The sequence below is a fragment of the Sordaria macrospora genome, chromosome 3 (genome assembly GCF_033870435.1).
Source record: "Sordaria macrospora chromosome 3, complete sequence".
NCBI lineage: Eukaryota > Fungi > Ascomycota > Sordariomycetes > Sordariales > Sordariaceae > Sordaria > Sordaria macrospora.
Genome location: NC_089373.1, coordinates 4,663,227 through 4,689,083, shown reverse-complemented (window position 1 = coordinate 4,689,083; position 25,857 = coordinate 4,663,227). Strand labels below are relative to the sequence as shown.

Here is a 25,857-nt window from a genome sequence, read left to right as displayed (position 1 = left end):
CCAATGGGCGATGCCAATGGAGGAAACACCAATCATGGCCCTGGAGTGATAGCGGCGGCCGCGGACCCCTGGCAGCTTCGCCTGGCCACCCGATCCCAAGCCAAGATCTGACGGTTTGAGTACCTGACCGTAGTGGAAGGCTGGTGGAAACCAATGAGAAGCTGGGGTTGAGCTAGGCAATGTGGTGAGAAACTCGGACTGACGCTAAGTTGTTGTGTTGAAACTCTCCCTTTTTTTCTTGTCCTTTTATAATCAGATGATCCGGCTCTGTGGTTCTGGAAGTGTTACCGAGGTGAACCCGCCTGGGCTGAGTACCAAAATGTGTTTGTGTTTACCCGGCCCGTTGACCTTGTATAACAAAGACGTGCACCTTGCTACTTGGAACTCATAACTTTTAATGTTGTTGACGGAAAACAGAAAGCAAAAAGAAAACGAAGCATGGAATGACAGTGACCAATGTTTGGAACTGCTGATCAGGCCCGGAGTTACTCGCTCAAACGTCTCACCAAACATGTAGAGGTAGGATCTTTGACAGGAGACCGACCACCTGGAACTCTGGAAGGCCACCGATCCGGTCTTCGGTGCCTGAGCCTGCCTGTGTTTACCCTAGCTGCAGTCGTTTTGAAGCCAAAAGAAATGTTCTTGCGCATAAAACCTATGAAAGTTTGTTCCCTTCCGTTCCGTTCTCTCTTCAAACTGCAAAAATCGCAACTATCCGCAATTATTGTTCAGCCACAGCTCATTCAGTATCCAAGCTCTCCAGGGAAAAGCTTATAAGCAAACATTCAACAACACTGTCGGGGTTTCCATCGTGTCGGGTTATGCCCTGTTCACGATCGGGGAAGAGATGGACACCGACTCCGCTACAGCGCCAACGAACCGAACGGTGGAGAGAGTCCTCCACTGCGGAATCGGGCCTGATCCCAACTGAATGAGTCCAGCTTTCAGGGGTCGACGAGGGGCTGGTTCTGGGGTTGATGCAGTCCCCGGATTCTTTTAGCGGGCTGCTGATCATCCAGGGCTGAATCGATATGTTGAGAAAACCGCAAGTCGGTCAAGATGGCGGTCGTTATACTTGTCTCAAATTTCAAGCAAGAAGACAGGCTATGGAGTTTTGGAAAGCGAACATAGCTGGCTAAATCCGAAAAAGAGCGGTATCCCAAAAAGTTAAGACCAACGAAGCCATGGCGTTGGCAGACCATCATCAGATCCGTCACTCTCTCTCGTGAGATTTTGGTGGCTGACATCGGGTGGCACTTTTCCCGCCAAGACAGCAAAGACACTCGGTGATATTGGCCGGTAAGCTCCGAGCAGTCAGGCGTCGTGAATACATAGCCCTGGAAAAAAGGAACATTGGGTTTCAGCAGCTAGCTAGAGAGACCAGTCAGAGAACAGGTCCCGTCACCTCGGAATTTCCACTGAATTCCTCTGCGGCCCAGTTCGTTGAATGGTTACCAATCAGTTGTTATCACCGAACGAATCTACACCTGCTTACATGCAAGTAGAAGACAGGACCCTGTCGACATCATTGTCGCATTTGCTCATCTGTTTGTGTGTTTTCTTGTGGTCGCCATAGCTTCGGTTTGACTACCTTTGACGGCACGAGCCGCGCATCCAGAAAACAAGCTGTCTTGATCGTGATGCCACTCACACTTTGAAGGCTTCTCGAGCTCTTTATAATTCTGGTACATACCCAGAATCCTATTCAGACATCGTCAGAGACCGAGGCGCAAGATGGGTTTGGGAATTCTGGAGGACCGAGTCCTTGAACATGTCCCTGGTGTGTGAAGACATCCATAGTTCCCAAGCCCTCATCAACTACTCAAACAAAGCCTGTACACTACTAACCATCATACCCACCAGGCACAACACAATACTTCGATGACCCAGAGAGACCACAATATGCCACCGAGGGCACTCATGAACACCTCAAATGCGACCGAAGCGGCCCGGTGCCCATCGTCCTCGTCCCTCGACCAACAGATGACCCAAATGATCCTCTAAACTGGCCGCTCTGGCGCCGCGACCTCATCACCCTCGTCCTCTCCATCACCTCCGTCTTCGCCACGGCTTTAGGCCCCATTCTCGCCGCTGACACCGTTCTCCTCGTCAGCACGCTCGAAAACGTCACCTTCGTCAAAGCCTCCCTCTTGACCGGTCACTTCCTCCTCGGCTGCGGCGCGAGTGCCTTCCTCTTTGTCCCGTCCAGTCGCATATGGGGCAAAAGACACTTATTCATTCTGGGCACGATACTCCTGATAGTCACGAGTGTGTGGACAGCTGCTTCAGGTAGTAAAAGCTACACGAACTTCCTATGGTCGAGGATCTTCCAGGGCGTCGCGGCCGCCCCCTTCGAGTCTTTGGTGAATGCGGCCGTAGGCGACCTGTACTTTGTCCACGAGCGCGGCAAGCGCATGGCTTTCACCAACCTTGCTGTTTTCGGCGGTGCTTTCTTTACTCCCATTCTCGTCGGCAAGATCAGCAACGACATGGGCTGGCCGTGGACGTTTTGGTTCGTCGCCATATTCTCGGGCGTGTGTCTCCCGGCTATTTTTCTCTTTTGTCCGGAAACCGCCTATCCTCGTGACTCGACACCACGATTCTCGGCGGCGGCGGCGGCGGCGGCAACGAAGAACGACAGCGGTCTTGACCAGGAAGCTAAAGAACACGCAGCTCCGTCCACGGACAGCACAATCATCCCTGAACCCCCCGCCGCCACCACCACCAAAGACGAAGTAAACCACAACACCTCAACCTCAACCGAAACCCAGAGGGACATCCCACCAAAAGCAACCTTCATTCAATCCCTCGCCCTCTTCAACGGCCGCAAATCCACCGACTCCTTCTGGAAACTCACCCTCCGCCCACTCCCCCTCCTCTTCCACCCGGCCTTCCTCTGGGCCTGCCTGATCCAAGGCCTGCTAATCGGATGGACCGTCTTCATCGGCGTACTAATGGCCTTCTTCTTCATTGCCGTGCCGCTGTGGTGGGACGAAGTGCAAACGGGGTACGCCTACACGGGGGCGTTTGTCGGCGCCTTGATCGGGTTCGCTGTAGCTGGCGGGTTGTCGGACTGGTCTGCGCGCAAGATGACAAGGTGGAATGGCGGCGTGTATGAACCCGAGTTTCGGCTGGTGTTGGTGCTGCCGCAGATGGTGCTGGGGTGTGCGGGCTTGTACGGGTTTGGGATCACGCTGGATGGCATGTTGTGGGGCAAGTATCATTATGCGGTACCGCTGACTTTTTTCGGGCTGGAGGTTGCGGGGATGGTGATTGGAGCCGTGGCGGGGAGTCTTTATATTGTTGATGCTTATCGTGAGTTCCATCTTTTCCTTTTTCACGCGTCCTTAGGAGGAAGTTGGTGGGTGTTACCGACGGGGACTGATCGCTGACTGACGTTAAAAACAAAACAGGTGACCTTGTGATCGAGGGTTTCACGGCCATGATCGTCTTCAAGAACTTCTTCAGCTTTGCCTTGACGTTCAAGGCTTGGCCGTGGCTTATCCAGAGCAGTGTCAAGGCCGAGACGATCTTTAATGCATTGGGAAGCGTGCAGCTGGTTGTTTGCTTGCTTACCATTCCGTTGTGTAAGTCGATTGATCCTGTTTGACGACATGGATGGACGGATTACTTACTGACAATTTGTTGTACAGATATCTACGGAAAGCGCTTGCGCAGTTTCTCCTATCGCCACGACATCCTGGAGCTTTGCCGGTTGCGGTAGACGGTTGGTGACGGTCATTATAATCCACAGTTTAATCTCTAATATGATACCCTCGTTTTTGTTCTGTATGAAGTTATGGGAGGAGGTTGTTCACGCTGGATGCTGTGGAAATGGAACGCTGAAATGATCAAACACACAATCATCTTCTTCCGGACCTCCATCATCATGTGAAAATCTCCATGTGATTTTGAACCAAACAGGTATCTGCTTTTCTCTCTTTGCAAAACGGCCCCTCTTCTCGCTATCATCATATTCATAACAACACATCATGTCATCATATAAACATAACACCAACATCAACAACCCTTTCCCTATTCCCCTTAACTTAAACCTTCTGAACACTCAAAGTATCCGACAAGCTGCTCTTGCGAGCCGGCACCTGGAAAACCTCGCTGGTACCCTGTGGCTGCTGCTTTCTCCTCTTAGTCAACCTCAGTCCACCAACGCCCAAAATCAGAGCCTGCAGACTAAGCACAACACCAAGCGTAACCATAGCACCAATGACACCAGCAACAGCATTGCTCATACCACCCTTCTTGGCCTCACTAACGCTCGCACTCTCCTCGGCAGGGTAATAAGCAGCGCACTGCCCGGTCTTCTCCCCACAAGCCTCGCACCACTCCTTGCTGCCACCCTCGAGCGCAATCTTGTTCATCTCAGCCACGAACGTAGTCCATGGAAACTCCGTCTTGTCCTGCCCGAAAATGGGGTAGGCCTTGGCGGGGTTGCTATCGGAGGCAGTGCCGTTGGCGAACAAGAAGCGGACAAAGACCTCATCCTCGTCAGGGGTGGAAGAGGAAGCGGACTTGGTGAACAGCTCGAAAGTCATGGAGCTGGCGTAATCGACGATGGAAGTGAAGTCCTGCGACACGGCGGACAGCTGGGAGAGGCCGAAGAAGGAGGCGAAAGTGCCGTAGGGGCCGAACTGGATGTTGAGCTTTTGAGATGAGGAAGAGGAGATGGAGGACTTGAGGGTGGAGACGATGTGCGAGGCCAGGACGGAGCCGGCGACGGCGCGGATGGGCGAGGAGGCGTTGTAGGCGAGGCCGAACTCGTGGATGTTGGCGAGGTCGGAGAGGGTTTGGAGGGTGGAAGGGGCGAGGAGGTCGGAGGAGGGGATGGAGGCGTTGTGAATGGTGGAGACGTGGATGTAGTCGTAGACTGAGGCACGATGTTAGTTGGAGCTGAAGGAGTCGGGAAGGAAGAAGAAGGGATACGTACGGCTGTAAGCGTTCTTGAAGGTGGCCTTCTCGCTGGAAAAGGTCGACTCATAAACGGGCAGCAAGTTCTGGTAGAACTCCTTGGTGCTCTCCAGAAGCTCGAAGTACTCCTTGCTCTGGAAGTACGCCTGACTGCTGTTCACGGCAGCCGGGCACCCGCTGTTTCCCTGTAACCAGGCATTGGACTCAGACTGGGCGCTGCTCGCCGCCGCCGCAGTGTTGACGGGAATGTACTGGTATCCGCTCAGAGGAGCCTCAATGGTGGTGCCATTAGCGAGCTTCTGAGAGTTGACAGAGCCAGCAGGAGGGTACAAGCCCTGGAGGAAGATGCCGGCGCTACCCTGGAGAACATTGTCGACGGGAGCAGTGACGGAAAGCTCGGTAAGATCGGCGAGGTCGGAAGAGATGCCGTTGATGCGGGTGGAGGACTTCTCGTCGATGTAGCGGGAGCGGTACCAGGAGCCGGAGCGGTAGACTTGCTCGGCACCGAGAGCAGTGAGCTTCGTTGGGGAGTAGGCCTTGGTGGTACGGTCACCGTGACGGCTGAAGATGTAGGCTCCGAGGATAGTCTCGGCAGCCGTGGCCGCAGGGATGGAGGCGAGGAGAAGAGCTTTGGTGTGCATGGTGACTAACGGGTGGTATTATACCGAATTCCCGAGGTGTGACGACCGAAGACTTCCAGTGATGGGCTTCTTCAGTGAAAGAAGCTTGAGCAGGAAGAAGAAGGGAGGAACAGCTTCTTAAAGCTAAAGAGCAGAAGAGGTTTATTTGAACTGTCTTGGACACATCAGACCATGATAAGAAACGGAAACTTCCACGCAGTTGCCCCTCATGTTCAACCAGTGATCGACAGAGTAGGAAGAAAAAACAGCATGGCAAGCATGTTCAACCCCACTTGGGAAGCTTGTTTTTGGGCATCGAACACGGAATTGGTTTCTTTCTTTGTCAAGTGTCGGTGGACTGGATAGAGACTCAGAGAGTGAGTGGGCAGCAGGTGCCACTGAGGAGTCTGGAAATGCAGGCGTTGGCAGGGGTTGGCCGACGATACACGCGTTTACTCGGGGCATGCTGCGATCCTCTTGGAGCTATTCAGGTGTTGATACGACCTTCGAAGCTGGCTAGCTTCGGAAGTTTGTGGTGCTGTAAGAATGATGAATCATCACTTGAGGAAAATAGGTAAAAGCAGGTACAAGACACAAGGTTTTACCGCGGAGAAACAATTCATCTGTAAACAAAAGGCAAGGGTTGAAGTAAACAAAAGACACTCGACAACATCCACATCATCTCTCTGAACCGTTAAGTGTAAAATCCCATCAGATCAGATAAGCCCTATAAATTTGTCAAGGGCCCTGACTAACGGGTATTCTTTAGTGGTGGGGAACTGGTCCGGCCTGCCCTCTTGAGATTTTGGGTGGCCAGGGAATCGCCCCCCCCCCCCCCCCCCCCCCCCCCCCCCCCCCCCCCCGACTGCCGGCGGCGGAGATAACACTATCAAGTCCCGATGTGGATCATGAACCTGGCTCGGCCCGGACGCATCTGGGACTTGCATTGCACATTCCCGACTGATATCCGTCCCTTTGGATGCTCAAGATTTGTCTGGAAACCCTCTTGAGATTCTTTGTTTTCTTAGCCTGGCACGACACCAGACTCGTGAGCAGTAGTTGAGAAATATGCAATCATTTAGCACGCCTGCTCCGACCCAAACGCCCTGCAATCATGCCGCCGTGGCATGGCCAGATGGTATAACAACGCTCCGATGTTACAAACTGATGATAACTTTCTTTATTTTCGGGATCCAATGCTTTAGAGCTTGGACTTTTGCTTCCTTCCGTCCTTCAGGTTCTTGCTGATCTGGCCAGCAAGCAGGAAGTCGGGATACTCCATGCCTTCGTCAATGCCGATGTTGTTTCCTCCCTGTCGCCTCCAGCCAGCGCCATCAACGATAAGAGTGGTACCGTTGACATAGTTACCGGCATCACTGAACAGGTAAACGGTAGCGTCGGCAATATCACGGCGGCTTCCCCATCTGCCACTGGGAACGGCCTTGGTCATCTTCTGCTTGTCGACAGCGCTGCTGGCAAGACGCTCCATACCCTCAGTGCCCTCGATAGCACCGGGAGCAATCACGTTGGCAGTGATACCGTAAGGGCCGTATTCGAGAGAAACGCTGGCCATGAGGGAATCCACGGCGGCCTTGGCAGCGGCCACATGGGCCTGCAGGGGCATGCCTGTGTAGTGGAAGGTAGCGGAAACCGAGATGATACGACCGCCAGTAAGACCATTGGGGTTGGGGTTCGGGTTCCTGGCAGCGGACTCGATGAGGTAAGGGATGGTGGCCTTGACGGTGTTGAAGGTACCAATGGTGTCGATGTCGATGACAGTCTTGAAGGCGTTGGGACTCAAGCCGGCAATGGGAGCAATGAAGTTTCCAGCAGCACCAGCGATGACAAAGTCGATGGCTCCCAACTCCTTGACGCAGCGCTCAGCGGCCGCCTTGAGGTCATCGAACTGTGAATTTGGTCAGCTATACTTTCTCAACCCCCATGATTCATCCAAGTAGCAACACTCACGTTCCTGACATCCACATTGCCAATACCAATGACACGAGCTCCAGAGCGGACCTTGGCCATGTCTTTGGCAGCATTCTCAGTCTTCTCCGGGTTACGACCAATGATGCATGCGTCGGCTCCAAGATGGACCAGAGCGCGAGTCTGCGCACTGCAGATGGTGCCGGCACCACCGGTGATGAAGAGAACCCGGTTGGCTGTGACAATGACTGTTAACTACACTGTCTTTTCTGCACGAATTCATCCGGGACTTACCAAAGATGCCGGGCGCCCATACGTTGCTGAGATACTCTGACTTGGGGATACTCATGTTGGCTGATGTTGGTGGATGGAAGATGCAATCACTAACAAATAATTGTTGGTGTTGACGTTGATGATGGAAACAGGCAAGCAAGCAACCGAGATGGAGAAACAAGACGGGGTATATAAAACAACCAAAATATCGACATCAGATGCCAAGAGGACCTTCACCACCACGTAAACCGTTTCATTTGTTCCTTTGGCGAGTGCGAACTAGTGGCATGGGGTCGGGGCGGGTGTTAGAGAAGGGATCTCCATCCTCGCCCCGTACGTGGTGGTGGACTCGACGGGATGGTGGTCACTCCGGTCGGCAGTGGTCATTTGCCAACTGAACCTTCAGCGCTCCTTCAGCTCTCGTTCAGGGCAGCTTCACAAGTTGCGGTTCAGTTGCCGCTGGTACTTACCTGCCTTCACAGTGCACGCTTTACCTCGGCTAAGACCCACCTTCTCCAGACTGGCCCAGCCTTGCGGTACCCCACACCCCGCAACACTGTCTGTTTAGCACGCACATTGTGCGTCGCCCAGCAAAGCTCGGATGGTCTGCCGCTAGCGGCTCGCATGTTGCCCCACTATAACATTCCATCTGTATCAACGCCTTCTTTTTTTGTCCAGCCTCGTCTTCTTTGATTCACGATATCTTCAACCTAACAACCTGACTTCCGTCTCTACATTCACAGTTGTATGGACCTGCACGTCCGAATTTTCGACGCGACTATAAACAAACCTTGAAAACAATCAACAACCGACCTTTTACTTCTCCCTCGACAACAACCTCCATTACCACCCTGTTGGTCATCCCACTTTCTCGTTTTCCATCTCTGCGCATCCGAATTGCACATCTACATAGGTTTGCGATTTATCACTGCGCACTCACGATTTCATTACTCTTCAAACATCAATCTCCCACTTACCACATCACATCACCATTTGCCCGCCATGGACACGGCAACTGACGTACCAAAGAAAAGGAGAGCGCTGCCCTTCAAGCGCACCTTTGTCCGCGCACCAGTCAACGAGCCACCCCCAAGCCATGCGCCAGAAAACAATTCTGATGATGATGACCCTCTCGCCTTTTTTCGGCGGTCAAAGGACGTCTTCCCAATGGCCCTGGAGGACTTGAAGCGAGCACCATCAGAAGAAAAGGTAACGCCTTCCGAGTCGCCAAAGTCAGCAGAACATGTCAACAAGAAACGGAGGGTGTCCTCCAATGCCGACGGTGACAACGAAGCACTTGGAGCCTCCTCTTCTAGCGTATCAGCACCAAGCAGGACGTCTGCTTCGCGCGTTGACTCGAACGACGACGACTTGATCATGGACGTCAAAGGCAAAGGCAAAGAAATTGTACGACCTAACAAAGGCCGGTTACCGACTCCTCGAAAGCCTCTTTCAAACACACCACGAAAGTTGGGGACTCCCTCCAAAAAGCGCTTCGCCTTTAGCGACGACGAAGACGACCACGGGAAGGACGATCTGTACTCCCCGCACTCGAAGTGTCGCAACCCCGATCGCTTCTCTCCAAAACCCACCGCGCTCGGCCGCAGCACCCGGGCCACTAACCGCGGCAGCTCGCCGTTGGAAGGGTTCGAGACCTCCTTCAACCTCCCCGGCGCCTCCTCCACCTCCAAGAGGAAACCCTTCCGGTCCGCCGCCCTCGACTCCGACTCCGACAAAGACTCGGACCTCGAAGTATCCGAAGTCCTTCCCAAGAAGAGGCGCTCCTCTTCCGTCCTCTCCTCATCTCCAATTCCCCCAACCGCTGGCAACCCAGCAGACGAAGCCACAACCACCATCGCCGATAAGGTCGACGACGACGACGACGACTTCGCCAAATGGGTCACCAAAGCCGCTGCGCTACAAGCCGACCAGGCCGACTGGAGCATCGGCGTCATGGTCACCTCGCGCATGCCGCACACCAAGCCGCTCGGCGTCCGGCGACGGATGAAGCAGAGCCTGAAGCTGGTTCTGGACACGTGGATCCTGCACCAGAAGAACAACGACCTGCAGATTTCGGACCATATTCTGGACAAGCTCTTTTTGACGTTTAAAGGGAACCGAATCTACAGCAACAGCACCATTGCCTCGCTGGGCGTCAAAGTTGATGCCAACGGCGTTTTGCAGCTGCCGCCTGGTGCCATGACGAGCCGAGAGGCTATGGATGGGTATACCATCCAAGGGGGAACCCCAGGGCTGGTGCTGGAGGTTTGGCACGAGGAGTTTTACGAGGACGAGCTGGCGAAGGAGAAGAAGCGGAGGGAGAGGGAGTTGGGGCTCTTTGACGATGACGATGACGATGACGAGGATCAGCGAAGCGGAACTGGTGCGTCTGGTGGTGCCAATGGGTTGTCTAGAGGTGGGAGTGAAGCTGCTGCCCCTGAAGTCAAGAAATCCAAGATTAAAGTGGTGCTCAAGGCCAAGGACCTCCAACCGCTCAAGATTGCGGTTTATGAGGATACGCCGGTTGGTACCATGGTTCAGGCCTTCAGGAAGCAGAGAGATATCGCGCCTGAGAAGGCCGTGGTCATACAGTTCGATGGCGAGGCGCTGAAAGAAGATATGCTGGTCGGAGCGATGGATATCGAGAGGGACGATACGAACCAGTTTGAGGTCTACATCAAGTAAAATACTATATGACCTGAAGGAGGATTGACCGGAGACTCGGTTTTGGGGGACATCTTTCGCATTTTACCTTTTCGCTATCTTGGAGTTCAGAAAGGGAGTTTACGGGACTTGATATTTAGTGCTGTGACGCATTGCAGCAGCAGGGGCAGAGATCACAAAAGGAGGTTTGGGCTGTTTTTATCTTGCCAGGAAATGGTTTTATGGTACGGGGGAGCTACTTCAAACTCTTCAGCAGATACCCATATGCGGATTTCAGTTTTGCTATATCTTGTTCTCACTTCTTCTTGAGCCAGTTTCGCGGCTTATATATGGAACAAGCCGGCCGGTGCACGGAAAACATTCTTTTCGGGGTTTTAAGATGGGTCCTATCGATGGATTTTGAGAAGGTTTGACTACTCTGTCCGTTGTCTCTAGGACCTTTGAAAGGTCAGAATGCAGTGACCTTAAGTAGGACTTTTAACAGATTGGCCGCATGACGGGTTCCTCACATCTCTTCTCACTTGTTTGATGAACATGTATGTATAGCTCGCGTTTAGTGAATATCTTTCTCGATTGTCTTCTCTTCTCGTCCCCCGGGTATAGATCATAACCACACTTTGAAAAAGATTCGCAAGGCGGTAGCTCCCCAATATCCCGTATCTCATCTGCTCCCTCGTTTTCCACACATCCTCGTAGATATCTCCAGCATGATGATGTGATGATTGAATCGTCCATTTCATATCCTCCAGACTTCAAAACAAAAGCATAATAATAATGGACTCCTGAAACGCCAGAACCCTTTTTACGTGTAGCTCCCGAAATGCCACCTCCGTTCCCTTGTATGATATAAAACCGTCGATTTTTGTTGACTGAACCGTACACCCTCCCGCGCGTGAATCATTCATTAGGTATAAAGCAACACCACATGACATGATATGATGTCGTCCTTCATCATGAAAGAAGAGCGGAGCTGCTTAGAATCTCTCCTTTTGCCTCGAGGCAATGATCCTAAGGTTGTTGTACACCTTGCCGGGCTGGTGTCCGAGAATGAGGGAGACAACGGACTCGCGGGCCATGCCGATGTTCTCGAAGGCGCCGAGGATATGGACGCGGGAGCCGGCGAGGACGATTCTGGTTTTTGTGGCTATTTTCGTCGTTGTCAGTACTTCAGTCCATTTTCCTCCATTCTCTTGAAGTGATGAACTTACCGTTCTCGATCGCAAACTTGGTCTTTCCGTCCTTGCCTGCAATACGACCAATCGCACGTCCCAGGGCATCCGGGCCGAGAGTCTGACGGACATCCTTGACGTCGAAGGACTGGATATAAAGCGAATCGAGACGGAGAAGGGCAATGGCGTCGTCAATGTCGAAGCCCATGGCGAAGGCGGAGACGAAATCGGCGCCCATCTGGAGGGACTCGGGGGTGGTGGTGTGTCTGCTGGAGCGGAGCTCGACGCGCTTCTCCTTGATGTTCATGCGGACCTGGAGCTTGCAGTGCTCTACGAGTGGGGGGTAGCTGATTGATCGAAAACAGTCAGTATCCTTGCCCAAGCATTATCACATGTTCCCGTGGTGGTTTGTCCCTCACATCTTGGTCCAGTTGGCCTTGAGAGCCGACATGCGGTTTGGCGGGATACCGATCTTCCTGGTCTCTGCGCGGCGAATGATCTGGACGTCCTGGCCGGGGGCGAAACGGGGGCGACCCTCCTCGTCGACAGCCATCTGCACATCTTGGTCGGCAGAAGGGGGAGCGGCGGCGCTGGGATCGGTGAGGTTGGCGGCCTCGTTGACGTCGAGGATGAGCTCATCCTCTTGCTCGGTCTGGATGGGGATCTGGGCGGTGGGAGCCTCGACGGGCTGACGAAGTGCTGTTGGCGCAGGCATATTGGGCAACGAGATGTGGTTTTGTTTTATCGGACGGTGATCGTCAAGGTATCGAGTTGTTTGTTGATGGGAGTCGGCGATAGAATTCTGGGGAATCGACAGGCCAAGAGCGATGAGAGATCTATCGAAAGATTGGCGGGGGAGAAGATTGGTGACGGGCGACGGGATGTGGTGTTGGGGATGCTGGGCTGCTGCAGTCGTGAATTACGGAGATCAGATCTGGGAGTCGAGGTCTGCCTTTTGCGCCGTCCGTCTCTAGAATTTTGATAGTGTTTATCGGTTTTGATAGCGCGGAGGGGAAATTCTTGACAAAAAGCAGTAGACCCACAAAAGAGCAGCATTTGAAGCTTATCGATTGGCTGGATGTCCTCGAGGCCGCTAGGACCCTTGCCAATCGCTCTTGCCCATGCACTAACACTCACTGAGGAATCCCTGTAATTACAGGGTTAGCGTCATTGACGCACTTTTGAACCTGGACAGGCTTCGAACCGGCAGCTTTTTCCAAACTCCAGGTTCTTGGTCAGAACAGCACAAGCATGTCATTCTAGACTGGGCCACCACCACCACCACCAAGCAACAACATACTCTTTCACCCTCGAGAACCGACCATGGATACGACACCTAGCCGTCGTCACCTCCATCGTCGCTGAAAACAAAAAGAAAACAGGTCCCTTCGAAGTCGACAGTATGAATTTCAACAATGTCTACTAGCGCTACGACGACCCAGCTGGGCCGCCACTTATGGTCTTCCATACGAGATCCTCACGTCACCTCGACTCTATTTACTGCCGCGATACTTCTTCCGACATGTCAGCCATTACTTGGCCGTCACGGACTCGGCCTCGGCCACTCGACTTTGCTTGGGATACACCAACAATACGGACAGCAACAGAGCACGCGACAATTTACCTCTTCGGCAAGTCGCTTTTTCTTTCCAACAATAAAGTCGCAAAGAATACACAACCACCAGTCACAACCATCCCATAATGTCCTACGAAGCTGTACCTCTGGAGGCTTACTCCTCCTTGGGCTCACCACAAGCCCTTCTTCAACGAGCGCGGTAGAGACATCCGCACTATCCGGCAATGCCGCGCAAAAGGCAAAAATGAGCCACCTGGCTCGACAGGCTCTGGTCTTGGGAAGGATACGAAACACCGCAACCACAACAATATGTATAGCAGGCAAGCGCTATCAAAGTTCCGGAAAAGAGACCAAGGGCGATCATGACGAGACCAAGGCCGAAGAAAAGACTTCTACAACCTCTCAGCAAAAGTCCGAGCAACCACAGCAACCTCCACAGACTGAGACGACTCCTAGTTCTGGTCCCCAACCAACTCCGGAGCATCACTCACTAGCAGACTCCATGTCCAAATACCTTCACCTTCCTCACCTCCCCCATCTGCCTCATCGGCCAACAAAGGAGGAGCTTCTGGCGGCAGCAAGTGGGTTCTGGTCACGGCTCAAGGTCCGGTTCAAGTGGTTCTCCATCAGGAGTATGCGCCCATGGAACGCCGACGAATGGGGAGCCTTTGTGTCCTTCTTCTTGTTCGGTCACTTGGTCTGGATTCTTGTGGGAACGACTACCTTCTTCTCCCTCATCATCCTCTTCATCAACACGGTATTTGCCCAGGAAACACTGGCCAAGTGGATTGGAGACTACCTGACCCAATCGGCCGGTCTTACGGTTGTCTTCGAGTCGGCTATTGTGCCCAAGTGGGGGGACGGTGTCATCACTTTCCGCAATGTCTTCGTTTCTCGGAGACCCGGCCAGCTCAAGTCTTCCGTCAAGAAGGGTTCTTCTGGTGCTGCGGCCGAGGCAGCCGCTGCTAAACTGGCCGCTGAGCAAGAAGGTACTGTTATGGAAGAGGACGATGGCAATTACACCCAGTTCGACGTCACCATTGACACCGTGAACGTGGCTCTGTCATTCCTTAAGTGGTGGAACGGAAAGGGTCTTCTCAAGGATGTCGAAATCAAGGGTGTCCGAGGCGTTGTTGATAGGACTTCGGTCGTCTGGGGCAACGAGGAACTTAACCCCCTTGACTTCAGACATGAGCATAACCCTGGCGACTTCGAACTGGATTACTTCAAGATGGAAGATCTGCTGGTAACCGTCCACCAACCGGGCGGTTTCCGTCCCTTCTCCGTTTCCATCTTCTCCTGCGAGCTTCCTCAGCTACGAAAACAGTGGCTATTCTACGACTTCCTCTCAGCATCTCACATGTCGGGCTCCTTCGACGGGTCACTGTTTACCATTCATCCCAGACAGATTCACGGTGTATCCTCAGCAGATAACAGCCGTCACCAACAAGAGGAATTCGGCGCTCCCTCAGCCTGGAAGAAGTTCTCCCGCCTACGGATTGATGGGCTAAAGATTGACCACCTCAACCGCGGCGTGGAAGGACCATTCGGTTGGATTTACGAGGGCAACGTCGACATTGTCGCCGACGTCATGTTCCCCTCCGACCCCGACGAGGGTCTAGGCAAGGTCGTTGCCGAATTCTACGACAAGATGGAAGAAGCCGTGACCAGCAACCGCTACCTCAAGATCCTAGACGGCAACATCTCCCCCAACAGCCGCATCACCACCGAAACCACCAACACTAGCAGCCCCACTCTCGAAAGCGGGCCAATCCCCAACGCTACCTCCATCATCAACCTCGCCGACCACCACGACGAGCTCCCCACCTCGGACCAGCACTTCCACCGATTGATCCAGCCTGCAACTCCCAAGGAGCCGGCGCCCGTCGAGGAAACCCCCTCCTACCTCGTCATGGACCTTCGCATCCACCTCAACGACGTCCGCGCCGCCGTTCCTCTGTTCAACAACCAACATATGAGCTACGTCAATCAAGCTCTGGTGCGCCCCATTGTCGCCTACATCAACGCCAAGCGGACTTATATACCCATCAGCTGCCGAATCGTCAAGCGCCTGACTGACTTCGACGGTTCTTGGACTATCTGGGACTGCGGGTTGATGGACGATATGGGTGCTGAAGTCTACTCTGCTTTTGCCAGGAATGTAGAGGATCAGCAAAGTAGGGTGAGGAGATTCAAGCGCGTAGGACTGTGGACTGTCTCTCTCGTGGTACATGCGTTGTTGGCGGGCGTAGCGGGAGATTTGATGTGAGCAGTCATTTGTATTGGCTCACGATTATAGACTTGTTTGTGACAATACGGTATTGTACAACCAACCCCTTTTCTCTCTTCTCTACTTTTTACTGTGTGGGTTATCATACCTCACCCGGTACTTTACTGTACTATACATACACGCACAATTATGGCTCTGAAGAAAACAGCCGTACGAAGAAACAGGTCATGGTTATGGATGGAGGGGAGGAGGAGAACTGTTTAACGTTCTTAATGACCCGGACGGAAAGATTACTGGCTGGATTCATAGAAAGGCGGGAGGCGGTTTTTTTTTTATATCGTGAGTGATGATGACCGCTCAGGGCAGGTTGAACATCACGATGGCGTTATAGAGACTTTTTTTTGGTTAGGAGCATAAGAAACATTGTTTGGAAAGTTTAGTTACCTGGTACCGGTTCAGGATCCCTTGTGCATGCTCCGAAAATGGTCGCAGGAATAGATTACCTGTGTTGATCCTATTCTCCACCCTAATCAAACAATATGCATGCAACTTGAGGCTTTCATAACGTAATGCTCTTCTTTCGTTATCGAAAACTCTCTATATCTTCCTCAATGCTACATGGTATCTCGCTGCTTTTCCCTGCACCTCCAGTCGCGACTCGATCACTGCCCAAACAGGCTTTCGTCTACCTTTTGCACGGCCTGCTTCTATCACCTATCCATCCAAGACATCATGCCACTGAACCATGCGTCTCCGGACGCCGGACGCGCCGTGACCGTTTGCGCGGGTGTCGTGGTAGTCTACGCTTTTTTTTTCTTCGCCAAACACACGCAACCGCTACTTTCTTGCTTCGCTGAACGTTCCTAGGTAGGAATAAGGTATTTACCCGGTAAGAAGGATGTTTTCTCCTATGAGGGGAAGAGGGACTCGGAGTCTCCTTCCACACGAAGCGGCCGATCGTGATTGTTCCGGTAGAAACCTTTCACATAAAGTCATCACTAGAACATAAACGTTAGCAACCACTCCACCAAAAAAAGGTATCTCTCTTCAACCTCAAGGGTCAACTTACTCTCCGAAACCATCATCCTCGTAGGTATCGTGAGCCTCGGCAATGGCACCGCCACGGCCAACACCAGCGAGCGAGGTCTTGGTCTTGGCAGCCTTGCTCTTCTTGCCGCCCTTCTCGGCAGCCTTCTCCTCCTTGAGCTTCTCGTTGCTGAGAGCCGTCAGGGAGCTGGCAATCTTCTTGATCTCGTCGCTCTTGAGGTCCTTGGCGAGCTGCTTGGCGAACTCCTGGAGGAAGAGGGTGTAGTGCGGCTTGGGCGAGAGCCTCTCGATCATGGGGCCGAGGGTGGTGCGGAGGGTCTCGAACTGGGTCTTGGTGGTGGGGTTGAACAAGGCCAGGGTCGAGATGTCGATGGTGTTGTTGGGGTCCTTGGGGTCAATCTGCACAATGGTGCCCTTGGTGACGACCTTGCGGTCGTTGCTGATGCCGATGCCGGCGAACAGGTCCTCGGCGTGCTTAAGGTCCGACTCCTTCTGCTCGCGGCGGAGGCGCTCGCGGCGCTCGGCCTCGGTCTCCTCCTCAAAGTCCGAATCCTCGGCCAGTTGGCGGGCGCGCTCGGCCTGGCGCTCGGCGATGCGCTGGGCCTTGGATTTCTTGTTAGCGGCGGCTTCGGCCTCAGCCTTGGCCTTGGCCTCGGCAGCCTTCTTCGCCTTCTCGCGCTCTACCTCAGAGTCCTCGGCGGCGTCCCAGGAGTCGAGAACGTCGCTCTCGTTACCCTCCTCATCGTCGAAGCGGCGGCGGCCGGGGGCGAGAACGGGGGAGCCGGGGGCGGAAGCCTCAGACTCTTCCTCGTCTGTGATGGTGAGGGGTTATGTTAGTCTGGGCTTCTAACAAGGCGGTGGTGGCGCAACAGCAAAGTCGACGCGCAAGAGTAGCTTGTTTGGTTGGTTTATATAGAGAGTGCCGGCATAACAGCCAAATTGCCTCAGGTATAAAAGGCTGAAGCATATGGCGATGTTGACGGCGACTATCACGAGGAGGACGAGCAGGCATCAGACAGCCTTGTCACAGCCATCGCGGCCGCACACGATCGACGGCTACTGCCCGCGGGGTTCTGGCGCAAAGAGGGAATAGCAACGAGGTTGAGGATAACTTACCCCACTTCTTTCCAGGCATGTTTGCGATTTGGTAGTGATAAATCTAGAAAACCGAAAGGATCTTTGCGACGACGATGTCTGGCGAGACGAGGAAAAGTTTGCGTGGTTCCAGGTTGTGTCCAACTGCAAAAGAGAAGCCGATCGATCGCTGTCTGAGAGTCGAAAAAGCGAGCAGGGGTCAGGCGGGTTGTGGTTCAGGCAGTGGGCAAAATAATGGTTAGTGGGGTTCGAGGACCAGAAACAGCGCTCTTTGTAGTCTAAAGCTTTAATATTTTGCCAAGACCTTCAGTATCAACTCCGGCTTGCACATTGAAGACTCGCATCGTCGATTATTTTGAAATGTATCGTTTTTTTCATATTTTGGCTCGGACTTCCCATACATGCACGAAATATGTAGGCTTCGGTCTAGCTGAAATTTGTTGGAGCCCTCTTTCATGTACCAGGTGCAGCCTCGAAGGACGGCGGTTTGTAGACGTTTGTTAACGCATGTGAAGAGAGGAATTCCTAAACAATTGCGTGTTTACTAAAGAAGGCTGGTTGTACACTATATTGATAATTGATGCCTTTCAACACGCGTCGTACTGTCAATATTCTGTACAACACATGTTCCCCGCTTCCGACGCGGGATAATATTTGGAGGCTTGCAATTGTTCCTGTCGCTCCTTCGAACTTCAACTCTTCCGACAGCCATCACTGACGTCACAAGATTGGAAGTTCGACATAAAGCTATTCACAGCTTATGTCCGAAGGATCTTTTGAAAGTTTGAAAGTCAGCAATCTATCAAACAAATTCCCAAACTTGCTGAGTGTCCTATGACACAGGTTTTTGGCGTTCCGTTTCCCTCCGTTCCCTAGCTATTACTGTCAGCAGAATCCAGTACATAATCCAAGAAAATGTCATTTCAACCAACCAACCAGCCATCACTATTCCAAGCCGTATGTGATTGTCTTTTTTTCTGAGTCACAGTCGCTCAGTCTCACTGCTCAGAGAAGACAACACAAGGCTGCTCCCGAAAATGTTGCGGAACTGCGCCCAATGGCTTGTTACCCGGGAGGTCCCGACACCACAAAACAATGACATCCAGCTGACCTTCGCAATCAGATGCCCAGTTGCCATTTTGAGAACTGAGACCTGAGATTGAGATCCGTATCCTAGTTGTTGATCTTGGTCTTTCCCGAGTTCCCTTTGCGCGCGGCCGCCTATTTGCTTGTTTTTGAGCACGAGGCAGTATTACCAATTGTCTCCATGTTGCAAGAGAGGGATCGCTTGGGGAGTGTCGGAAATCCCATTGCTCCTTTGAGACAATGGACGGACAAACTCGGTGACCTCAGTCAGCTCCTCGTGTTCCGAAAAAACCAAGTTCTCCTCGGAATGAGTTGCAACTGGCGGCAAGAAAGGGACGATATAAACGTCCTGTGTCCTTTGCTGTCTCACCCATAAACCATCATCACAAACCTCAAGCGAGTTTTACATCTCAACGTCACTTTTCATACCCTCGATGAACACTCCCAAAGTCAACATACTCTACTCTCCGGGACAAGCGGCGCACCTAAGCCGTGCCCTGATATCAACTTGCCACACCAGGCCTCTCCTGCTCGGTGGTCTTCAAGTGGTCACTTCTTTGCATCCAACACAGGCAAACCTCCCCCCATTACGACCTCGAACCTTCACGACAACAAGCGTTGCCCGACTGAAGGACTTCTTCCCAGCCAAAGAGACCGCGTACATCCGGCAGACACCGCCTGCGTGGCCTCATCATGGATGGACTGAGAAGGAGATGACATCGGTGGTTCCCGAGCACCGAAAACCCGAGACCGTGGGCGACTGGCTCGCATGGAAACTCGTGCGCATCTGTCGGTAAGCACATTCTTCCCCAACCCATTATGTGCAAAACTTGCCTTGCAGCCCGGGGAAGCAGGCACATAATCAGATCATAGTTCTAACGTCCAAGCAGATGGGGCACCGATATAGCGACCGGCATACGTCCAGAACAGCAAGTGGACAAAAACCACCCGACGATCGCCACCAGTGCAGATAAACCTCTGACAGAAGCCCAATGGGTACGTCCGTCCGGTGCAGCTCGCCACTTGGTATCGTCTTTTCACATGCTGACATGTCTTCCCGACCCAACAGCTAGTCCGCTTCATCTTCCTCGAATCCATCGCCGGCGTCCCCGGCATGGTAGCCGGTATGCTCCGACACCTGCACTCTCTCCGACGCCTCAAGAGGGACAACGGCTGGATCGAGACCCTCCTCGAAGAGTCCTACAATGAGCGCATGCACCTGCTCACCTTCATGAAGATGTGCGAACCAGGTTTGCTCATGAAGACGCTCATCCTGGGAGCGCAGGGCGTCTTCTTCAACGCCATGTTCCTCAGCTACCTGATCTCGCCTAAAATCACCCACCGGTTCGTCGGCTACCTCGAGGAAGAAGCCGTGCACACCTACACGCGGTGTATCAACGAGATAGAGGAGGGCCATCTGCCCAAGTGGCGTGATGAACGCTTTCAGATCCCGGAGATGGCGGTTAGGTATTGGCGCATGCCGGAGGGGAAGAGGACGATGAAGGACCTAATTTATTATGTGAGGGCGGACGAGGCGGTGCATAGGGGTGTGAATCATACGCTGAGCAATCTGGATCAGAAGGAGGATCCGAATCCGTTTGTGAGCGAGTATAAGGATGGCGAGGGCGGGAGGAGACCGGTTAACCCAGCCTTGAAGGGGACGGGGTTTGAGAGGGCGGAGGTCATTGGTTGAGCTTGAGTGGAAGGAAGGTCTTTATGGCATGTGAGTGGTGTGGTTGTGATTTGGCCAAGGGTTTATAAGACTGGCGTTTTTGGATCGTCGGTGTTGGAAAGTGTTGGATATCCCACTCTCTTTGCTGTTAACGGCGTTTTGGTAGAAGGTACTGGGTTCGGTTTGTGTAGTTCAGCTCGGCATACATTGGACACTAAGCTCAGCATTGCAATTGCAGAGTCTGCATTAAACATTCGTTGATGTTGGAAGTATGAAACGTTCATGCCTGTCTGCGAGCATCATAGTAGACTTGCGCGACCCAAAGGACGTCGACCAGATTTCCACGTGTGCCTCAAGCATTAGGCCGTTGTCCAGGAATGTGCTTCAGATACTCATCTCGGAGTCTTTGGGTCTCCTAAGAAGCAGATTAGTAGCAACAAACCTGGTATGGCAGGCTCTTCTCTTTTCGGCCCAGGTTTGATCAAGGAGCATTTGCTCAGCCTCTATCCAGTGAATGAATCGTGAAGATGATTTACGGAACTTCCTATGGTCTGTTGACGTTATGGAATGATAGCTCAAAACTTACACTAGAGAAACTATTTTTACGCACATTTAGGCATCCTCAAAAGCAAGCGAAGAACATGAAACGACAGTATTTCGGAGAGCTACATCGGTGTCAGTTGGATCATATACTCGAGCCCGTGATATCAGCGTCTGGTGGTTCGAGGAAGCATTTGTTGTTGAATGAAATTGCAGGGCTGTGGCTGTGCACAAGCCACTGGAGTGCAATCTGTTAGCTGGGTGAACTTTCGGTAACAGATCTTGCCAGAGATCTCATCGAAACCTGATAGCGCCGAGATCCGGACTCACCACGGAACAGAACCGACAAGATGGATACGACTGCAAGGTACCAACAAGAACAGATGAACCGGAATAGGAACATTTCCAGAAACCACCGGTGGCTGAGGCCGAGCACCGCAGTGGACGGACGGCATATGCCCAGATGGACAGATGGATATTGTAAAGCGACCCGCAGCATATCTTGATGGCGTGTTTCAGAAGAGCCGTTGGAGTGAAGTGCCATGGCAACGGCAATCTCAAGTTCACGATGCCGGCCTGCTGCTTGTTCGTGGTACCGACCCGAACAAATACCATAGCACATCTCTTTTGCCCTGGATTATGATATCTGGTTGTCACAGTGCAGTGGCAAGCCTGCCTTGAAGATGAGACGGACCCGATTTCGACGTGTGAGTGGTCCGTTGACGAGCAGATATCTTCACCAAGTTAGAATCTAGAGGGGGTGTGTTGCAATCTCACTCATGACGCTGAGGTTCAACCCTTCACAGGCACGTTGACAATGACAGCGAGATCCAGGCATGCCAGGACAGGCCCCTCCACAGTGCTGTGACACCTTCCAAGCTCTCTGTGCCTGTGAGTGGACGGAATGCGAGCCGGCAGAATGAGTCCAGAAAGACAGGACAGATCATCCATGCCGAAAAATATCAAGATGACAATGTCCTGTGCTTTGAGGGTTCATGCCCAGAGACTCTCACATTCTTTGGGGCAGTCAGTGTTGCAAAGAGATAGAGTTGTAAAAAGCCCAATTTCGGGCATCAATGAATTGACTTTTAAGCTTGTACCTCTTTAGACTCCAACCAGAGCGGCAGCCCCACCGAACCTGGGGTGGGCCTTCTCAACAGCAGCCTTACGGAGCGAACCCGACCAGTCAGAGAACACACCTGCAGCGCAGCGTCCTTGAACCCCAATCACCCCAACTGCCCCTGCCCTGCCCTGCCCTGCCCTGACCGTACGACCCCGCGATTGTGGTTTCGTGCCTGAAGCGGAAGCCGAGAAGGAAACCGCAGCTTGCTTACAGCCTTCCATTCCCGATTTCCACTTCCCCTTCAATCTCGACTCTTCTCGGGTCCAGTCCAAGTCAAGGTTCCTCGTCGGGGCAAACGAGCCTAGCAGCCGAGAGGACGGACCAACAACGACATTCATGCAAACATCATAACATCCACCTCGTCCCCGAACATCTATTCACTCATCATTCGGCTGAACTGGGATCATACTCTATTCGTCCTTCAAACGCAACAAACTTGTGATCCCCTTTCGTCGTCGTCGGATCAAGGGTCCAGTCCACTCCAGTTAGCCATTTAGTCCCGTCCTCCATCCACGCAACCACTCAAACTTCCACCTTCACAATCACAGTCCTTCTTGACAGGGTCACCAGGCACACAGGCGCTTAACACGGCAGCGGTACCTTGCTTATTCTTTCGTCATATCATAGAGTCGTGCCTTGCCTGTCTCGAATCTTCAAGTCCCGAACCGCACCTCTACATAGTGTCGCTTTCGGCTTGAACCCTCCACAGTCGAGCACTTGATCCCAGAAATAAGCTCTGGGTTCCATTTGGTCCTGACCGTTCGACCTTGCACTGCATCTGAAGCTATTAGTCGGTTCGGTTTGCGGTGTCAGTCCCATCACTGACTGGTTGATCTGGTATTATCCTGGTGTCGCAAGCTTGTAAGCACAGCCCCAACGCACCCACGCACGTAGCGCACTGCCACTGTCCCGGAAGGCTGACTCGAGGGAAACTGCCTCGCAACTCGCAGCGCTTCTAAAGACAGAAACACCACAGTCTCTCAATCCCGCCCGCTTGCCGGCCACCACGCGATCCCCATGGACCAACAGTATACCAACGCCCGTGGCCGATCGCCCTCGGCCGCGTCTACCGGCGGAGTACAGGTCCATGATCAACAACAACAGCAGCAGTCTCATATAAGGAACCACTCGCCGTCTCCGGCTCCCTTTCCCAATTCGAACGATGGCGTCAACACCGGTTTGGGACTCGGCCTTATCGATCCCTCTGCCTCGCAGCCTTTCCAGCCTGAATTCTCCTACGGCGGCCCGAATCCGTTCCAGCAGAATTCGCCCTTCTCCCAGCCTGGTCTCGATTTCAACCAAGGTTATACAAACCCACTAGAAAGTCAGGACAACTCGTTCAGTGGCCTGTCGCAAGCTGCCTATTCCCCGAATCTCATGGCGTCGAACTTTGGCAACCAAGACTTCAGTCTTTTCCCCACGACTACTACCGGAGGCCAGTTCAACGGATCGCTCTACATAACCGACAACCAGTCACTCAACAATTCGGACCCAAACATGATGGCCCAAGGCTCTCACAGCCCGGAACCGCCTCATCTACTCAGTCCCGAGATGAACTCTCCCGCCTTCGCCCAGGGCCGTTTCCCCATGACGGCAGGAAGGCATTCGCGCAATGCGTCTTTGGGACCCGAGGCTGCTCTCCTTCCAGGCCAGGACTGGAGCCATATGCCTCAGTTCCAGGGCCACCGTCGCTCAGCCTCGGAGCTTAGTGATGTTTCCTCGGTAGCCCATTCGCCCAACCTTGGCGGATTGGATAGCTTCGACCCGATTGAGAACAGCCACTCCCCTCTCCAAGGGCCGCAGGCCGATGCCCTGTTCAATCAGTTGAACGGAATCAAAAACTTCAGTCTGGATGACCACATCGGCAGGAGTCCGTCACATAGTCCGGCGGTCTCCCCTCGTATCCCTCCCCAGCAATCACCAGACGAGAACGATCCGAACCACCCTAACCATTTTATGCTACACACACCCGCAAACAGTTTCGGCCCGCCAGCGACCTACATGCAGCCGCCGCAACAGGAGGCTTTCCCGCAACTGGCACTGGACGACCCATCTGGCATGCAGGCCCAACAGCCTATGCCAGCTCCTCCAGCGATCAACATCGATTTTGCTCCAGCGCCCGTCAAGAACGGGCTTGATCAGCCCAACAACCTTGACAATAATTCACTAGGCCTACCACGAGGTATATATATATATCCTAGAGATGATGCGATGAAACACGGGAGATTAGCTAATGATTCGGTGCTAGTTCGAGGGCGGATGCGACCACGAGCTGTCACGGACCCTTTCAACAATGGCAGTTATCGGTCTGCTTCTGCTTCGGGAGGCCTTTCGCCGCACTCCGCTGCGGACCTTAGACCGTCAAGCGCGCGCTCACTTTCACCCATGGACCGTTCCGGAGCCGGTTCTATCAACAGCCGAAGACGCCAGTCTACGTCGTCTGTACCCAACAACGTGATAGCACTTCGTCTTGCCGACCCCAACTATAATGGTTCTGGGGAGAATGGGGGTGGCCCGAGAAGGGCTCAGAAGCACCCCGCTACTTTCCAATGCAAAGTATGCCCTAAGCGCTTCACCAGGGCATACAACCTGCGCTCTCACTTGCGTACACACACCGATGAAAGGCCCTTCAAGTGTACAGTCTGCGATAAGGCTTTCGCGCGCCAGCACGATCGCAAGCGTCACGAAGGCTTACACTCGGGCGAGAAGAAGTTCATATGCAAGGGTGAATTACCTTTGGTCGGCCAACAATGGGGCTGCGGCCGTCGATTTGCTCGAGCGGACGCTCTTGGTCGCCATTTCCGGTCGGAAGCAGGGAGAATATGTATCAGACCTCTGCTCGAAGCCGAGAACCGCGAACGCCAACGCCAGTGTGCTGAGGCAATGCAGAACGCAGCCCAAGGCCAGATGCAATACCAGGGCGGTATGATGATGCCGCCTGGTATGGACCCCAATGGCGAGTACCAGATGGACCAGTTTGTGCTCCCACAGGCACTGTTGGCACAGTATCCTGCCCTGGCCCTCTTGCCCGCTGGACCTGCTTCTATAGGCGATGGGGCGGGCTTGGATGAAGACTTGGGAAGCAATTATGAAGCTAGCGACTACGATGATGTCGACGAGGGAGGCTATGTTAGTGGTCCGGGGACAGGGTTCGGGCCCGGAAGCATGCAAGAAGGGTATGGGGAGTTAGGTTATGCTAGTGATTTTGGTGGCCGTTAGAACGTGGTAACATGTTACAGGGTGTGAATAACAGAGGGCGTTGGTTGGCACATTCTTCTGGATGAAATTCAGTTCCTGTTTGAATGAGATCTTTATACGGTGCTGTGCGGTTTTGGCTTTTATTGTCTTATATGCACATTTGTCTTTTTGGATATTATTATTCCCAGCCTCTTTACAATTCCTATTTTACTGTATTAGGTTTATGCTTGGCAACGAGGCTTAGTTGGTAGAGGTTACACGCGCGATTGATCAGCGAACATGGGAGTAACTGTCTGGTGCGGCAAAACCGATGCCACATCCATGAAAACCTACTCGTTGTTGTTCGTATAGAGTTTGTGAATAAACGAGCTACAATACCCATACATACCTTCATCGCATATGTAAATCTCAATAAGCTTTTACCCATGTCCGTCATTAGTTAAATTCGTCATTCGTGCTGATCAATGGAAGCTGAAGACAAGGAAAGTGATAACCCAGCTCTAATCGTCGAGTTTCTTCCCTGGATGTAGTCTGATTCTGATACCTCGCCCTATGTTCATGGTTACGCCGCCATAAATGTCGTCACTGACATTAAAATCCCTCCCCATATCCTTCCCATTCCCATCACCATAACCACCACTGTTCCTCTCACCCTCTCACCCTCTCACCCTCTCACCCTCTCACCCTCTCACCCTCTCACCCTCTCACCCTC

At 52.9% G+C, this 25,857-nt stretch overlaps 9 protein-coding genes across 9 annotated transcripts; 5 read left to right on the top strand and 4 right to left on the bottom strand.

Moving 5' to 3' along the window:
- Nucleotides 1-237: 237 nt before the first annotated feature.
- SMAC4_08573 (uncharacterized protein) lies at nt 238-3,864 on the top strand. The gene is made up of 4 exons (XM_066090820.1): nt 238-1,780; nt 1,864-3,315; nt 3,414-3,587; nt 3,654-3,864. The coding sequence occupies exons 1-4, from the start codon at nt 1,735-1,737 to the stop codon at nt 3,722-3,724; spliced, it is 1,743 nt and encodes a 580-aa protein (XP_065946608.1). The 5' UTR covers nt 238-1,734; the 3' UTR covers nt 3,725-3,864.
- Nucleotides 3,865-3,902: 38 nt separating this feature from the next.
- On the bottom strand, nt 3,903-5,653 carry SMAC4_08572 (uncharacterized protein). The gene is made up of 2 exons (XM_003349678.2): nt 4,946-5,653; nt 3,903-4,885 (listed from the first exon to the last, which is right to left on the bottom strand). The coding sequence occupies exons 1-2, from the start codon at nt 5,565-5,567 to the stop codon at nt 4,050-4,052; spliced, it is 1,458 nt and encodes a 485-aa protein (XP_003349726.1). The 5' UTR covers nt 5,568-5,653; the 3' UTR covers nt 3,903-4,049.
- Nucleotides 5,654-6,407: 754 nt separating this feature from the next.
- SMAC4_08571 (uncharacterized protein) lies at nt 6,408-8,173 on the bottom strand. The gene is made up of 3 exons (XM_003349677.2): nt 7,767-8,173; nt 7,515-7,708; nt 6,408-7,452 (listed from the first exon to the last, which is right to left on the bottom strand). The coding sequence occupies exons 1-3, from the start codon at nt 7,819-7,821 to the stop codon at nt 6,748-6,750; spliced, it is 954 nt and encodes a 317-aa protein (XP_003349725.1). The 5' UTR covers nt 7,822-8,173; the 3' UTR covers nt 6,408-6,747.
- A 574-nt stretch (nt 8,174-8,747) lies between these two features.
- Nucleotides 8,748-10,430, top strand: SMAC4_08570 (uncharacterized protein; the record flags this gene model as incomplete). The annotated part of the gene is made up of 1 exon (XM_066090819.1): nt 8,748-10,430. The coding sequence occupies one exon, from the start codon at nt 8,748-8,750 to the stop codon at nt 10,428-10,430; it is 1,683 nt and encodes a 560-aa protein (XP_065946607.1).
- A 453-nt stretch (nt 10,431-10,883) lies between these two features.
- On the bottom strand, nt 10,884-12,521 carry SMAC4_08569 (uncharacterized protein). Its single transcript, XM_003349675.2, has 3 exons — nt 11,998-12,521; nt 11,618-11,925; nt 10,884-11,553 (listed from the first exon to the last, which is right to left on the bottom strand). Exons 1-3 carry the CDS (start codon nt 12,291-12,293, stop codon nt 11,384-11,386), a joined length of 774 nt encoding a protein of 257 aa, XP_003349723.1. The 5' UTR covers nt 12,294-12,521; the 3' UTR covers nt 10,884-11,383.
- A 297-nt stretch (nt 12,522-12,818) lies between these two features.
- SMAC4_08568 (uncharacterized protein) lies at nt 12,819-15,690 on the top strand. The gene has a single exon (XM_003349674.3). The coding sequence runs from the start codon at nt 12,994-12,996 to the stop codon at nt 15,421-15,423; it is 2,430 nt and encodes an 809-aa protein (XP_003349722.2). The 5' UTR covers nt 12,819-12,993; the 3' UTR covers nt 15,424-15,690.
- Nucleotides 15,691-16,449: 759 nt separating this feature from the next.
- SMAC4_08567 (uncharacterized protein) lies at nt 16,450-17,901 on the bottom strand (the record flags this gene model as incomplete). Its single annotated transcript, XM_003349673.2, has 2 exons — nt 17,548-17,901; nt 16,450-17,243 (listed from the first exon to the last, which is right to left on the bottom strand). Exons 1-2 carry the CDS (start codon nt 17,564-17,566, stop codon nt 16,450-16,452), a joined length of 813 nt encoding a protein of 270 aa, XP_003349721.2. The 5' UTR covers nt 17,567-17,901.
- A 1,095-nt stretch (nt 17,902-18,996) lies between these two features.
- On the top strand, nt 18,997-20,529 carry SMAC4_08566 (uncharacterized protein). The gene is made up of 3 exons (XM_024655179.2): nt 18,997-19,405; nt 19,503-19,545; nt 19,682-20,529. The coding sequence occupies exons 1-3, from the start codon at nt 19,047-19,049 to the stop codon at nt 20,303-20,305; spliced, it is 1,026 nt and encodes a 341-aa protein (XP_024511095.1). The 5' UTR covers nt 18,997-19,046; the 3' UTR covers nt 20,306-20,529.
- A 1,599-nt stretch (nt 20,530-22,128) lies between these two features.
- On the top strand, nt 22,129-25,838 carry SMAC4_08565 (uncharacterized protein). Its single transcript, XM_003349671.2, has 3 exons — nt 22,129-22,808; nt 22,898-24,129; nt 24,196-25,838. Exons 2-3 carry the CDS (start codon nt 22,965-22,967, stop codon nt 25,164-25,166), a joined length of 2,136 nt encoding a protein of 711 aa, XP_003349719.1. The 5' UTR covers nt 22,129-22,808; nt 22,898-22,964; the 3' UTR covers nt 25,167-25,838.
- Nucleotides 25,839-25,857: the final 19 nt, after the last annotated feature.

Excerpts from the sequence above, each read along its gene's own strand:
- SMAC4_08566 (XM_024655179.2), top strand. The coding sequence starts at position 19,047 with ATGAACACTCCCAAAGTCAACATACTCTACTCTCCGGGACAAGCGGCG. Across the intron at positions 19,406-19,502 it reads AAACTCGTGCGCATCTGTCG|ATGGGGCACCGATATAGCGA; the intron begins GTAAGCACATTC and ends ACGTCCAAGCAG. Across the intron at positions 19,546-19,681 it reads GCATACGTCCAGAACAGCAA|CTAGTCCGCTTCATCTTCCT; the intron begins GTGGACAAAAAC and ends CCGACCCAACAG.
- SMAC4_08572 (XM_003349678.2), bottom strand. The coding sequence starts at position 5,567 with ATGCACACCAAAGCTCTTCTCCTCGCCTCCATCCCTGCGGCCACGGCT. Across the intron at positions 4,886-4,945 it reads CTTCAAGAACGCTTACAGCC|TCTACGACTACATCCACGTC; the intron begins GTACGTATCCCT and ends ATCGTGCCTCAG.
- SMAC4_08573 (XM_066090820.1), top strand. The coding sequence starts at position 1,735 with ATGGGTTTGGGAATTCTGGAGGACCGAGTCCTTGAACATGTCCCTG. Across the intron at positions 1,781-1,863 it reads AGTCCTTGAACATGTCCCTG|GCACAACACAATACTTCGAT; the intron begins GTGTGTGAAGAC and ends CATACCCACCAG. Across the intron at positions 3,588-3,653 it reads CTTGCTTACCATTCCGTTGT|ATATCTACGGAAAGCGCTTG; the intron begins GTAAGTCGATTG and ends TTTGTTGTACAG.
- SMAC4_08568 (XM_003349674.3), top strand. The coding sequence starts at position 12,994 with ATGTCTACTAGCGCTACGACGACCCAGCTGGGCCGCCACTTATGGTCT.
- SMAC4_08569 (XM_003349675.2), bottom strand. The coding sequence starts at position 12,293 with ATGCCTGCGCCAACAGCACTTCGTCAGCCCGTCGAGGCTCCCACCGCC. Across the intron at positions 11,926-11,997 it reads AAGGCCAACTGGACCAAGAT|CTACCCCCCACTCGTAGAGC; the intron begins GTGAGGGACAAA and ends TCGATCAATCAG. Across the intron at positions 11,554-11,617 it reads CAAGTTTGCGATCGAGAACG|CCACAAAAACCAGAATCGTC; the intron begins GTAAGTTCATCA and ends CGACGAAAATAG.
- SMAC4_08565 (XM_003349671.2), top strand. The coding sequence starts at position 22,965 with ATGGACCAACAGTATACCAACGCCCGTGGCCGATCGCCCTCGGCCGCG. Across the intron at positions 24,130-24,195 it reads TTCACTAGGCCTACCACGAG|TTCGAGGGCGGATGCGACCA; the intron begins GTATATATATAT and ends ATTCGGTGCTAG.
- SMAC4_08571 (XM_003349677.2), bottom strand. The coding sequence starts at position 7,821 with ATGAGTATCCCCAAGTCAGAGTATCTCAGCAACGTATGGGCGCCCGGC. Across the intron at positions 7,709-7,766 it reads ATGGGCGCCCGGCATCTTTG|CCAACCGGGTTCTCTTCATC; the intron begins GTAAGTCCCGGA and ends TCATTGTCACAG. Across the intron at positions 7,453-7,514 it reads GCAATGTGGATGTCAGGAAC|TTCGATGACCTCAAGGCGGC; the intron begins GTGAGTGTTGCT and ends CCAAATTCACAG.